Raw genomic sequence first — 15,573 nt, 5'->3', positions numbered from 1 at the left:
ATGTACATACAAGAAACGAATCTTGAGACGAGGTAAATAAGATTAAATTATGGGTATGTTTGGTAGTGAGAAAGCAATATTATTGACAATAACATTTTCCATTATTAGTATATATGAAGGGCAATAACTTATTGCCTTTCATATGTACTTTTTATTAAAAAAAAAGAACCAAAACGCTAAAAATGTAGAACCGATTTAATCTTGTATGGCAAGAATCCGACAGAAAAGGAACCGTTAATAACCGCTAGGCGAGATTCTCTGCCGGAAACGGTTGTTGCATTGTTGTTCTGCCGGAATTCTGGTAGAATTCCTCAAAAATGGCTGGCAGATATAGCCAGCCGTCTGGGGGGAAATAGGCCGCCGCGTGCAAGTGGGTGTGTGTGCTTCATCGGCTGTGCACAGAGATGCCAGATAAAAAAAAATACACTAGCGTTAAGTGAAATGTTTGAAAATGATTATTCAAGCTGTTGTCACACTTTCTCATTGGAAGAAATGGTTTTAAATTCTTCGGTGATCGTTTTTCTTTCATTTAAAACAATCTCACTTTTCAATTTAGGACATATTTTCGTCTCAAGATTTACAGTTCGTCATGTTTCTGAATATCCACTAATCGATTCGTCTCAAAACATGATCACTATTTCGTACAATTACACTACTATTGAATGCTGGATGACTTCATAATTAGTAATGTTGACTTGCCACTTGTTTAATTACCGATTAAAAGCTTCAAACATTACCCGACAAGCAATAAAAGTGTTCAAAAATATGAGATGAAAGTTTTTCACTTAGTTCACTTGATTGCGCTTTGTTTTCATCTCATTTGGTTTCGCATAGTTGCCAAGTTTTCTCATTATGTTACAAAAAAAAAGTTTTCCTTCTTCAAATCATCAACAAGTATATTTTTAGTGTCCGTGACATTAGTTTAATTATATTGTTGATATTTATATTGCAATAAAACTGTTTCGGCTTCGAATATTATCAAAAAGAGCGTGTTAAATACTTATGAAATAACCATTGTGGCAAATCTAGTAGCACTGGTTTCTTTCCGCTATACGTCAACATAGCACTGTTAAGTGTGTGTATTTCAACGGCTGTGCACAGAGATCCCATATATTTTCATAGAAAATATGTATCTGTTCTATCTGTTTTAACTAATAAAATGAATCAGTTCAAATTGGTTTAAAATTCTAATATAAATGTTTATCAGTGTTCATCATCAAATATTTGCACAAAAGATGTCCATTTTAACATGTGATTTGTCCGTTGAATAATAAACTGTTGAAGAATAACTGCAATCAAATACTAACAGATACTCAGAGAGAAAAGTCTAACTTTTTACTTCTTACTGTTTATGAACCTTTACAAATCTGTATTAAATTAAGAAAATCTGTTTAAAATCTGTAATCAGATTTAAATCAGTATGCGAACGCACAACTCTATACAACACAGAAAAATCCGTATAAATGGCATCTCTGGTTCTGCATTTTGTTTTTAGAAGGGCTTATGCCTAAATAGTAACAATTCTTTTTATTTTGTTTTCGTCTTTCTCATATAGAAAGGTTATGCAATCACTGTGAAAACCGACTTTTGAACCGAGGCCCGGAGAGCCGAGTGTCATATACCATTCGACTCAGTTCATCGAGTACGCAAAATATCTGTGTCTGTGTATGTGCGTATGTGTGTATGTAACGTTTTTTTGCACTAACTTTTCTCGGAGATGGCTGAACCGATTTTCACAAACTTCGGTTCAAATCAAAGATCTTGTAGTCCCATACCAAATTCCTGAATATTATTTGGATCCGATTTCCGGTTCGGGAGTTATGGGGTAAAATGTGTAAAAAAATGAAAATATGTTTTCTAGCTTTTCTCATAGATGGCGCGACCGATTTTCATAAACTTAGGTTCAAATAAAAGGCCATTAGGCCCTTTTCAAGGAAAATTCTGACATTTTGAACCTGAGAGTGTAGTAGTGCAATATTTTGGTTTTGATTGCTGTCGCCATTGCTAATTTATGGGATGAATAAAGGACCAACGATAGGATAAATAAAAATCCTTTGAGATAAAATTAGGAGCAGAGTAGTGAACATATCAGAAGTGCTTTTAGTTGATTTTTTGAATATTATTTTAATTTCCAAGGAATGTGAATCAATTCCCAACGTGGAGCAAGGCGAATCTAGCAAAAATATGAAAACAATCGTGATGATTTTAGTGGCTAAATCAGGTTTTTAAGGTAGCGTCCTTACAAATGAGATGAAATAGGGAGCCCTTACCCAACCAAAAATTTTGAAATATCAAATATTCTACCAAAACAGCAAAAATATTACACCTATCAAAAATACTTACAATACCAAAATCCAAGATACTAAAAGTACCGAAGATGCCAATATACCAAAAATAGTAAAAACAGCAAAACTATCAAAAATGACACAAATAGAAAAAAGAACTTGGAACAGGTAATGCCACAAACATAATCGCGAGATTAACGTAGGACTGCATTCGAGATGATTTGATACCGTTTGACCGCTTGAGATTTTGTAGTCCTGAAAATGATGATTCGGTTTTGGAAGATTGCATTTGTTTTTCATGAAGTAGAGCGTCATTTCAAGTTATTTGTAAGCTTGAGCCTTGACCTAGAAGAAATCATTACAAGTCGTACAATCGCTCACATATTTCAACATTTCATAAATATCAATATTCGTGTGGAAAAAACTTTCAAAATGCTGCCCGGGATTCATTTCTGGCATTCAAAAGGGGCCAAACTGTGGAATCCTCTACGATATTAAACACTTTTCGGAAAATTTTTCTCGAACGAGAAGCAGTCACATGTTAGCTTGATTTGCGCTCGTTTGGTGCGAATATCGCACAGCTAATCAAATTATTCTAGATTTGCACTAAACTGCCTATTTTTACCTTCAATTTGCAACGATTTGCCCTGAGCTTGAGTTGCATAAACTACTAGAACAAAACACCATGCGTTTCCTTCTCTCAGAACTTGATGGGAGCGCATGGTCGATTGTTATTTATTTTTCAGGAAATATCAAATATTGTGGTCGTCTACATTTTTCAAAAATATGAAAACATACCACTTTAACATATCCCAATTTTTTTTTTATTTGTCACTAGAAAATCCGGAGTGGTGCAAAAATTGAAAGAGAGAAAAAATATGTTAAAAAATTTTCAAGAATATTTCAATGGACGAAATACATCTTCAAAAATTTTGAAAAAAACTTGCTAATCTTCCCCATAATGCCTTAAACATACCTGATTGCAAAAATTGCAAAAATTGCAAAAATTGCAAAAATTGCAAAAATTGCAAAAATTGCAAAAATTGCAAAAATTGCAAAAATTGCAAAAATTGCAAAAATTGCAAAAATTGCAAAAATTGCAAAAATTGCAAAAATTGCAAAAATTGCAAAAATTGCAAAAATTGCAAAAATTGCAAAAATTGCAAAAATTGCAAAAATTGCAAAAATTGCAAAAATTGCAAAAATTGCAAAAATTGCAAAAATTGCAAAAATTGCAAAAATTGCAAAAATTGCAAAAATTGCAAAAATTGCAAAAATTGCAAAAATTGCAAAAATTGCAAAAATTGCAAAAATTGCAAAAATTGCAAATATTGCAAAAAATTTCCGAAAAATTGCAAAAATTGCAAAAATTGCAAAAATTGCAAAAATTGCAAAAATTGCAAAAATTGCAAAAATTGCAAAAATTGCAAAAATTGCAAAAATTGCAAAAATTGCAAAAATTGCAAAAATTGCAAAAATTGCAAAAATTGCAAAAATTGCAAAAATTGCAAAAATTGCAAAAATTGCAAAAATTGCAAAAATTGCAAAAATTGCAAAAATTGCAAAAATTGCAAAAATTGCAAAAATTGCAAAAATTGCAAAAATTGCAAAAATTGCAAAAATTGCAAAAATTGCAAAAATTGCAAAAATTGCAGAAATTGCAAAAATTGCAAAAATTGCAAAAATTGCAAAAATTGCAAAAATTGCAAAAATTGCGAAAATTGCAAAAATTGCAAAAATTGCAAAAATTGCAAAAATTGCAAAGATTGCAAAAATTGCAAAAATTGCAAAAATTGCAAAAATTGCAAAAATTGCAAAAATTGCAAAAATTGCAAAAATTGCAAAAATTGCAAAAATTGCAAAAATTGCAAAAATTGCAAAAATTGCAAAAATTGCAAAAATTGCAAAAATTGCAAAAATTGCAAAAATTGCAAAAATTGCAAAAATTGCAAAAATTGCAAAAATTGCAAAAATTGCAAAAATTGCAAAAATTGCAAAAATTGCAAAAATTGCAAAAATTGCAAAAATTGCAAAAATTGCAAAAATTGCAAAAATTGCAAAAATTGCAAAAATTGCAAAAATTGCAAAAATTGCAAACATTGAAAAAATTGCAAACATTGAAAAAATTGCAAAAATTGAAAAAATTGAAAAAATTGCAAAAATTGAAAAAATTGCAAAAATTGCAAAAATTGCAAAAATTGCAAAAATTGCAAAAATTGCAAAAATTGCAAAAATTGCAAAAATTGCAAAAATTGCAAAAATTGCAAAAATTGCAAAAATTGCAAAAATTGCAAAAATTGCAAAAATTGCAAAAATTGCAAAAATTGCAAAAATTGCAAAAATTGCAAAAATTGCAAAAATTGCAAAAATTGCAAAAATTGCAAAAATTGCAAAAATTGCAAAAATTGCAAAAATTGCAAAATAAAGGAAAAATTGTGAAAATTGTAAACAATGCAAAAAATGCAAAAAATGCAAAAAATGCAAAAAATGCAAAAAATGCAAAAAATGCAAAAAATGCAAAAAATGCAAAAAATGCAAAAAATGCAAAAAATGCAAAAAATGCAAAAAATGCAAAAAATGCAAAAAATGCAAAAAATGCAAAAAATGCAAAAAATGCAAAAAATGCAAAAAATGCAAAAAATGCAAATAATGCAAAAAATGCAAAAAATGCAAAAAATGTAAAAAATGCAAAAAATGCAAAAAATGCAAAAAATGCAAAAAATGCAAAAAATGCAAAAAATGCAAAAAATGCAAAAAATGCAAAAAATGCAAAAAATGCAAAAAATGCAAAAATTGTGATAATGCAAAAAAACTAAATGCAGAGAATTAGAAAAAATCGAGGTAAAATTGTAAAACATGCAAAAAAAGCAAACACCTGCAAAAAAATTGTAAAAATTTTCCAACAAAATGGAACAAATCGCAAAAAAGAAACAAAATTGTTGCATCATTCGTGTCGTGACTATCGGATCGATCGGACGTAAATTCTGCTTTCTCCAATCGCGTGGTGAATTGTTTTATTCCGTTATCAAGGTCATTTCGTATTCTATTGTGTGCATCAGTGCGGTCGAGTGATAGTTCTAATTAATCCGTTCTCAAGGCCGACTGTGAGCTTGTGTAAAGCAGCACTGCGTGTGGTACCGTTAGCCAGCGCCAGCGCTGGGCGCTGCGTATATATCGTTGTACATTAGAAACAGTGATAAATATATATAGTGATAAAAAGATTGGTTTCATTGGACAGTGTAGTGAGAGACTAAAAACAAAGTGCTTTTTCCTCAAAGAGGTTTTTTGCACTTTATTGAACTGGAGTATTCACCGGTCGCCTAGGACCGGGCCTTGTCGGCCGATCACCCTTCGAGAGCTAAAGCTAAGTATTTTTTTTCTTTTTCCCTGTTGTTCAGTACCATTAGATTTTTATTGCCCCCTAATATTTACCCGCACGGACACATTTCCGTGCCATGACAAAAGGCACAGAACTGCCTGACCTTCCCCTAGATGATCAAATGGATGCTTCTGATGGCAATAAATCTCGCATTAGAAGCTATCCCGATGGGCTTGCACTCTCGGCCGGACCGTATGCGGTTTACATCCGGACCAAAGCGAATGGTAAAAAATTGAACCTTCTAAAACTTTCTAATGACCTGTCCTCGCGATACAATACTGTACAAAAAATTGAGAAAGTACGCCCGGACAAGCTTAGGGTCTTGTTAGCCAATGCAAAACAGGCTAATGAGATCGTTCGAAATGAGAATTTCACGCGGGAGTATCGCGTATACGTACCAGCTCGCGAAGTCGAGATAGACGGCGTGATCACCGATCCGAGTCTGACTTGCGAGGACGTTCTTAAGCATGGGGCAGGCGGTTTTAAAAACCCCCTACTCAAGAACGTTAAGATACTGGACTGCAAGCAATTGCGTTCAGTATCGACCGCTGAGGATGGGACTAAGTCCTATATCCCATCAGACTCGTATCGGGTGACTTTCGCTGGCTCGGCTTTGCCTAATTACGTCCTCCTGGACCGAGTCCGTTTACCTGTTCGTCTTTTTGTGCCGCGGGTCATGAACTGCACCAATTGCAAACAATTGGGACATACAGCATCCCATTGTTGCAATAAATCCCGGTGTATAAAGTGTGGAGGGAGTCATGCGGATAACTCCTGCAGTGGAGACAATGAAAAGTGTCTCTACTGTAAGTAGGGGCCGCATGACCTCTCTGATTGTCCCGTGTACAAATTGCGTAAGGATAAAATGAAGCGTTCACTTAAGCAACATTCCAAACGCTCTTTTGCAGAAATGTTGAAATGTGCTACGCCACCTACCGAAAATCCTTACGCTTACTTGTCAACTGACGAGAGCGAATATGATGACCCCCTCGAAGGTACATCTTCGGCTGTCCCTCATAGCTCATCAATTAGAAAGAGAAGAAATAAATCTTCTCAAAAGCTCCCTAGTAAGGATTCGAAGATGTCCTCTGATGGGTTCCGAAAAATTACAACAACTGGTAGTGATGGCAAAAAACCAGAGAAAAAAGCTCCAGGCCTTGGAAAATTAAATTCCGAGCAAGAATTTCCATCACTTCCTGGGACTTCAAAACCCCCGAAAGTCCCTAAAGATCAGTCAGAAAATTTACCAAATACTGGGTTTGTTAAATTCTCTGATATTGTGGACTGGATCATGTCTACTTTCAATATTTCTGAACCTCTTAAAAGCCTGATAATGGCTTTTATTCCCACAGTTAAAACATTCTTGAAGCAGTTGACTGCAAAATGGCCCCTTCTTTCAGCGATCGTATCCTTCGATGGCTAAGACATCCACCGAGGTCACGGATACAATCACTGTTATACAGTGGAATTGTAGAAGTATCATCCCAAAAATAGATCCTTTCAAATTTCTAGTAAATAATCTGAAATGTGACGCATTTGCATTGTGCGAAACTTGGCTAACTTCTGAAATACCCTTAAACTTCCACGATTTTAACATTATTCGTCTGGATCGAGATGATTCCTATGGAGGAGTACTTTTGGGGATCAAAAAGTGCTATTCTTTCTATCGCATTAACCTCCCCTCGATACCAGGTATTGAAGTTGTCGCATGTCATGTTACAATCAAAGGCAAGGACCTTTGCATTGCTTCCATCTACATTCCTCCAAGAGCCTCGGTTGGGCATCGGCGGCTCAATGATATCATAGAGCTTCTTCCCGCACCGACGTTGGTTTTAGGAGACTTTAACTCACACGGTACGGGATGGGGCTGTCTTCACGACGATAACAGATCAACTATGATCCATGATATCTGCGACAACTTCAATATGACAATCTTGAATACGGGAGAAATGACACGAATTCCTGCACCACCAGCAAGACCAAGTGCGCTGGACTTATCCCTTTGCTCGACATCGCTACGGTTGGGTTGCACGTGGAAGGTAATCCCTGATCCCCACGGTAGCGATCATCTGCCTATCGTAATTTCAATCGCCACCGGATTAAGACCATCGGAAACAATCAATGTTTCGTATGACCTCACACGAAACATTGATTGGAAATGCTACGCAAATTTGATATCTGAGAATCTAGAAACAACACAAGAACTTCCTCCGGAGGAAGAGTATACGTTTATGGCTGGCTTGATTCTCGACACCGCGACTCAAGCTCAGACGAAACGTGTACCCGGCGCGAAAACTAACATCCGTCCCCCCAACCCGTGGTGGGACAAAGAGTGCTCAGAATTAAACGCGGAGAGAACTGCATCATTTGTCGAGTTTAGGAAAAACGGAACACCTGATAATTTCAGAAACTACGCGGCATTAGACGCTAAAATGAAAAGCTTGATTAAAGCGAAGAAAAGCGGTTATTGGCGTCGATTCGTAGACGGATTATCGAGAGAAACATCAATGAGCACTCTTTGGAACACAGCCCGACGAATGCGCAACAAAAACACCACAAACGAAAGCGAGGAATATTCTAACCGCTGGATATTCGATTTCGCTAAAAAAGTATGTCCTGACTCGGTTCCGGAACAGACAATCATGCGCGTCGCTTCATCAAACAGAAACGAAACACCTTTTTCGATGGTCGAGTTCTCACTTGCGCTTTTATCGTGTAACAATAAATCTCCGGGGTTAGACAAAATCAAATTCAACTTGTTGAAAAATTTGCCTGACTCTGCCAAAAGGCGCTTATTGAATTTATTCAATAGGCTTCTTGAGGATAATATTGTCCCACATGACTGGAGACAAGTAAGAGTTATCGCCATTCAAAAACCAGGGAAACCTGCCTCCGATCACAATTCGTATCGGCCGATTGCTATGCTTTCCTGTATCCGGAAATTGTTCGAAAAAATGATTCTGTTTCGTCTAGACAATTGGGTCGAGACTAATGGCTTACTTTCAGATACACAATTTGGTTTCCGCAGGGGTAAAGGAACGAACGATTGTCTTGCGTTGCTCTCAACAGAAATTCAAATGGCATTTGCTCGTAAAGAACAAATGGCGTCAGTTTTCCTAGACATCAAGGGGGCTTTTGATTCAGTTTCCATAAACATCCTATCTGAGAAGTTGCATCAGCATGGTCTTTCACCAATTTTGAATAACTTTTTGTATAATCTGTTGTCCGAGAAATACATGTATTTCGCGCATGGTGATTTGTCGACAATACGATTCAGTTACATGGGTCTTCCTCAGGGCTCATGCTTAAGCCCCCTTTTATACAACTTTTACGTGAACAACATTGATGAATGTATCAACACATCTTGCACGCTAAGACAACTTGCCGACGACAGTGTTGTGTCTATTATAGGACCCAAAGCTGCCGATCTCCAAGGACCATTGCAAGATACTCTTGCCAACTTATCCACATGGGCTCTTCAAATGGGTATCGAGTTCTCTACGGAGAAAACTGAGCTGGTTGTATTTTCAAGGAAGCGAGAACCAGCACAATTACAGCTTCAACTAGGGGGTGAAACCATAGCTCAGGTCTTCACATTTAAATATCTCGGGGTCTGGTTCGACTCCAAAGGCACCTGGGGATGTCACATTAGGTATCTGAAACAAAAATGCCAACAGAGAATCAATTTTCTTCGTACAATAACCGGATCATGGTGGGGTGCCCACCCAGGAGACCTGATCAGGTTATACCAAACAACGATATTGTCCGTGATGGAATACGGATGCTTTTGCTTCCGATCCGCGGCGAACACTCATTTCATCAAGCTGGAAAGAATTCAGTATCGTTGTTTGCGTATTGCCCTAGGTTGCATGCAGTCGACTCATACGATGAGTCTTGAAGTACTGGCGGGCGTCTTACCGTTGAAAAATCGATTCTGGGATCTCTCATATCGATTGCTAATCCGATGCGACATCCTGAATCCGATGGTGATTGAAAATTTCGAAAGGCTTGTCGAGCTCAATTCTCAAACCCGTTTTATGTCCTTGTATTTTGATTACATGGCTCAGAATATTAATCCTTCTTCGTTTGTTTCCAATCGTGCTCATTTCTTGGATACTTCTGATTCTACTGTGTTTTTCGACACATCCATGAGAGAAGAGATTCGTGGAATTCCGGAACACGTACGCCCTCGAGTGGCCCCTAATATATTTTATAATAAATTTAGAACAGTCAACTGTGAAAAGGTGTTTTACACTGATGGATCAAACATCGACAGGTCCACAGGCTTCGGCATCTTCAATCAAAACATCACCGCTTCTTACAAACTCAGTGATCCGGCTTCAGTTTACGTCGCAGAATTAGCTGCTATTCAGTACACCCTTGAGATCATTGAAACCTTGCCCAAAGACCATTACTTCATTGTGACGGACAGTCTAAGCTCAATAGAAGCTCTCCGGGCAATGAAGCCAGGAAAGTATCCCCCATATTTCCTGGGGAAAATACGGGAACACTTGCGAACTTTATCTGAACGGTCTTATTTAATATCGTTAGTCTGGGTCCCTTCGCATTGTTCCATTCCAGGCAATGAAAAGGCAGACTCATTGGCTAAGGTGGGCGCATTAGAAGGTGATATTTATGAAAGACCAATCTGCTTCAATGAATTTTTCAGTATCTCTCGTCAGAAAACTCTCGAAAGTTGGCAAACTTCATGGAGCAATGGCGAACTGGGACGATGGCTGCATTCCATTATCCCTAGGGTATCGACGAAACCTTGGTTCAGGGGGATGAACGTGAGTCGCGATTTCATTCGTGTTATGTCGCGGCTCATGTCAAATCACTACACCTTCAACGCACATCTCCGGCGTGTTGGGCTTGCGGAGAGCGGTCTCTGCACCTGTGGCGACGGTTATCAGGACATCGAGCATGTCGTGTGGTCGTGCGTAGAGTATCGTGACGCCAGGTCGAAGCTACTGGAATCCCTTAGGGCCCGAGGTAGACCGCCTGAGGTTCCGGTTCGGGATGTGTTGGCGAGTCGGGATAGTTTATATATGCTTCTCATATACCAGTACCTTAAACACATTGATATACAAGTGTAATGTGTTTATCCTCGTTCAGAAAGTATAAACTCCACCTACAGGTTCGACACTAACATCCGCCCGATTCTCTCGATCCCCGTCCCTGTCCACCATCTTCATTGGAACTAACAAGATCTTTTTTTGTCACTAACTTTTTCGTTACCCCTTCCCTATCTCTTCACCATCTCGATGGCAACTAATTAGATCTTTATCGTTTTCAAACATTTTGTTCCCACATCCCCTTTTTACCCCGTTTCCACAATATTTACTTTTTTTTCATTCTCTTCCGTAACATCACCATCATCGTCCACGGAAGGCCGCCCCAGTCGAAAACCAGCATGCGGGCCACCCGCCGGGCCTTCGTAGCCTGGGGGTGTTTCCCGCGGACCCACGCGGACCGAAGGATGCGGCCAACATGGATCTTCGCCAACGGCATATGGAAGACCCTCATGCGATATTCAATTCACCGGCCACTACCGATAGCTTCTCGAGAATCCGCTACCGCTACATTACATAATGATACTTTTCTAGTTTTAAGTTAGTCGTAATTAAGATTAGTAAATACCCTTGGCATCTTAGAGCTTAAGCAGTGTGCCTTAAAATTATACTATAATATTGAATAAAAAAAAAAAAATTGTTGCATTTTGTTTTTGTTTTTTTCGATTTGTTGCATTTTTTTTTGGAAAATTACAAAATATTAAAATCGGGACAAAATTGCAAACATTTGTAAAAAAATTGCAAAAAAATAGGAAATATTTTAAAACAATGCAAAATAGTAAAAATGCAAAAGTTCTCGCTAAAAAAGTAAAAAAACTGTATTGGAAATTCAGTTCTGAGAATCATGAATAAACCTAAAAAAATGTCAAGAGAGTTAACCTTTATAATCTGAGTGTTCTTGGTTCAAGTCGCGCTGCTGCTATCGATCTTTTGTTTTTTTTTCATTCGATTTCAATCTATGTAATTTTTAAATCACACAGCATGTTCTTGAATATAAATTTGTGTGAAATACAACGCTCCATTTATGTGCGTTTGAAGATTTTTTCGAACTGCGTAAGGTTGTAGACGACACTCTCTCAGCTTGCTCGCGATATCTCGGTCGATTAACTATTATGTTAGTACAAATTGATTTAATCACATTTAAATATTTCGCTTACTTGGCGTGCGGGTAGTTCGAATTTTCGTGATGTGTGAGCAAAATTTTGAAGCGTTACTTCTCTGGCTGCGATGTCATTTTTGCAACTGAAATTTTTCTGCAAATTGTTTTGCAACTGAAAGTGTAAACAAACCATTGACAAAGATTTTCCGTTCGGAACACTTGTTTCAGTCATGCTTAGTTGTGATATCAAGGGCTAAGGCCCAGCATTGTACAACATTTGGCACGTGATTTGACAGCACCGAACATCAACTGTAATCCTGTTCGGTCTTCCTATGAATAAAATATTTCAATTTTTCATTACTCAAAACCCTCTGGATTCATGCAGGTATAAACTAATGAAAACAAGTTAAAATAATAATGAGTCCCGAAGCCCCAGGAAATAGTGCCTGAATGATTCCCAATTAAAAGACGCATTAATTACTCAGGATTTAATGAAACGTTCGTCATAATGTTAGTTTTAAACGACGACTGCAACATTTCCCCAAATTGCCACTAGATTATTATTACCGCATTCGATGTTTTTGCTATTGAAAAATAAAGTATTAGTTAACAGCCTACGCAACATGCCGAGGGGTGTGCAAAACAAGAGAATTCACTTCCGACTCGCAATCAATGTGATAATAAACAGGTGAGGCAGAATACATTGGTTGTCTCTATTGTAAATCTATGCAGAAACTCGCTAGAAGTAAGTTTCGAACGGTATGGTGAAAGTTACTCGGTTGACAAAATCAAAATTCAGTCCACAAGCTGTAAAACTCTGTTGCCTTACCTGCTTCTACCTCATTGGATCACAATACGATACAGCTATGATTCGCTCGGACTCGGTGCTACGGTTTGATAACTGATGCAACAGGTTTAAAACCTAAATTAATAGGAAATTGAAATTTCGACGTGGTCGTCGGCGTCCTCCCCGCTACCCACCTACCTTCCAACCTATCTAATATTTCACGATTCATTTGGGTTCTGCAGAAGCAACCGACGCCGACAATTCAACCGGCCACAAATGGACCCAACAATGGCAGCTTATTGCATTCATTATTAATCCATTAATTTCCATTTCGCAAACACCAGCAGCAGCTCAGCGAGATCAGTTTCCTTCTATGATGCGTCCCCTCATCCAACTTCGCACTTCATCCAGCTGGGAACCGGTAATTGATGGCCTCTAGCTCCGGTCATAGAATCCGGAAGGCGGCGGCGTCGGAAACCGCAACTGACCGGGCAACGAGCTACTCTCCTGGATAATATTATTGTCCATTGTTCAGCCAGACCCACCGGAAACGAGTCTTGATTCGGGAGGTTGTTTCAATTTCCATCGTGTTGCCATTTCGAATGTTGCCATATTCGAATAATTAAGAGCACTCGTTGTTTGACGAATATTAATTACACTGGCAGTGATGTCATTAATCTGTTTATTCTCGAACGAAAGCAAGATCAAACGAACCGACATCGGAGCGGTTGTTGAAGAAATTCTTCTTTAATTCGGTGGAAATTGATTAGCACTTGCCAAGTTGATATGCTTTACCCGTTTTGTAGATCTTTTCGGCTGACAATTTCATTAATTTCGGTGCTTTGCCGTTTGTTTGGAGCAAACAATTCTGAAGTTTCAACTCCACCAGTCACCAGCCTACTCAGGTGAAATGGATCCAAGCAAACGCACTCTCACTCTTGACGTCATGTTCTACGGAACAATTTACACGCCCGATCCCAGCAGGCCTTTTCCTAAACAATTGTACACGGGGAAGTGATTTCATCTCATCATCACCACTCATCACGTCACGTCCGGTTTTTGACACAAGGAAAAGGCTGTGTCAGATTTTCTCGGAAATTTAGTTAACAATTATGATAACGGTTCTAGCAAGTCTTCAGTAGATGAGTAAAGATGGGATGGTGGTATTGTTCAAGGGTTTTATTTGATTCATGCTGGTATGGAGCCTACAAACAACACTCAATTCAATGGAATGCTTCCGGGAAGAGCAACCCGCTGTTGGGGGCCACCTGCAATGCAAAATTATTTCCCTGGGTCTATGTAAATTTTTCGACCGGAAGCTTGGAATTTCCTTGATCGACATGAGTTATTCGTATGAATGCGTTCCATTCTACCTATTAAATAAGGCCTTTCTTCGTTTGTAGATGTAACATTTTTTATTAAGATGGTGATTTTTTTTTCTTATAACCAGTCAGTAATTGTTTCTCTTTAATTTCTTTGTCTTTTCAGTTAAGGAAAACCTAAGTGAAGCATTCCACGCTCCAGTTCTCGAAATACACCGACAGGAGAACAAGAACGAGGAGTGACAAACCCTCTCGTAGTGACAACAATTTCGTGCCGAGGACCGCCATGACATCGCCATTGCCGCTGCTCCGTTCGTTCTCGACTGAAAACCAAAACCGTGACTGGTGTAAGCGATTTTCTCTACGTGCCAACCGGAAGAATGTCACCGATGGAAGGCTGGTAAGAACAAAAGATCGAAAGGACCGAACAACCGAAGAACCGAAGTGTCGTAAAAGTGGGCCTAAGTGAGGCTTCAGTTTCTCGGGAACAAAGCAGAAGCGTGACGGTAAACTGGGAGGCTCTACGAGCTAATAATTGAAAACAAATAGCCTCGGTTACCAATTACTACCGAGACAGCGACGACCATCTCCGATAATTGAGTTTACATTTTACCTTGTCCTGAAAGTTTCTAAGCGCCTATTGGCTTGTTTTTTTTTTCTCGAGAGGAATCTTGTTTTAGAGTCTCGAGCACGAAAAGTCAACAATTTAACGATTTCATCAATTGGCACGCTCACAATTTAATAGCTATGAATTGAACAACTTTTATCATTTTGATAATCTATCCAAGTGTATGCCACGGTAAATTCGATTTTATGAGAGGTTTTACGACTTATACTATGTTCACACTCTGTTTTAATTGAAATAACACGTTTTACTTTTGCGTTATTTCATATTCAGAAACGTCACATTAAAACATGTTTTTGTCTAAATAACACAGCCATCTGACACCGGTATGTGAGCACCAGTTATTTGAAAGTATACCGATTACGTTGAGCCCCTCGCGTTTCGAGCCCCAAACACTGCGATGTTTTCATACTCATCGCGACTATCAAATTGTGAAAATTATCTCCACTTAATGTCTCAAAACATTACCTGCTGTATTTTAGGTAAACCGACAAGTTATTGTGAGAGAGTCAACACAAAATTCACTAATTTTCGTGCACTAAACATGGTAAACGCGTTAAACAAATGCATTACTGTTTGTTTGTTTACGTTGCAATCAGCTGATTTTGAAGTTCCGATTTTGATCTCATCAAGATGGCGTCTTGACAGGAGGCCGAAACAACATGATATAATTGTCCGTAAAGCACAACCCTGCTCGCGTTTTCCGTCACTTTTCGACTATGTCAATTGACAAGCTGTTCAACAACAGCAGTTTACCATCAAAGTAGCCACGTAATCATAATAAAACAAAACAGGAAACTGGTACAACCAAATACAAATTATAATACGGAATGCTTCGACAAATTTTCAGGGACACATTTTGCATCGTGCAGTACACTGTCATGATGCACTGTCAGAGCGACAATGTACTTTAACGAGTTTTCTATAAAACTAGCAACACTGAAGGGTAAGAACAAGTTCCCCATAGTTACTGTTTATTATAGTGAAAAATAAATAAACAAACA

At 37.9% G+C, this 15,573-nt stretch overlaps 1 protein-coding gene across 4 annotated transcripts in view; it reads left to right on the top strand.

The window, feature by feature from the left end:
• Window positions 1-15,573, top strand: part of LOC131430220 (adenylate cyclase type 6) — a 387,241-nt gene that overhangs the window by 129,115 nt on the left and 242,553 nt on the right. For 3 of the 4 annotated variants that reach the window (XM_058594974.1, XM_058594975.1, XM_058594976.1), the window contains one exon: window positions 14,111-14,344. In XM_058594974.1, coding sequence (XP_058450957.1) covers window positions 14,231-14,344 — 114 coding nt within the window. In that variant the 5' untranslated portion in view covers window positions 14,111-14,230. The remainder of the gene's footprint in view (window positions 1-14,110; window positions 14,345-15,573) is intronic. The other variant, XM_058594977.1, reaches the window with a different exon arrangement.

This window comes from Malaya genurostris, chromosome 2 (assembly GCF_030247185.1).
Source record: "Malaya genurostris strain Urasoe2022 chromosome 2, Malgen_1.1, whole genome shotgun sequence".
NCBI classification, from domain to species: domain Eukaryota; kingdom Metazoa; phylum Arthropoda; class Insecta; order Diptera; family Culicidae; genus Malaya; species Malaya genurostris.
This window is presented reverse-complemented; position numbering and strand designations above follow the sequence as displayed.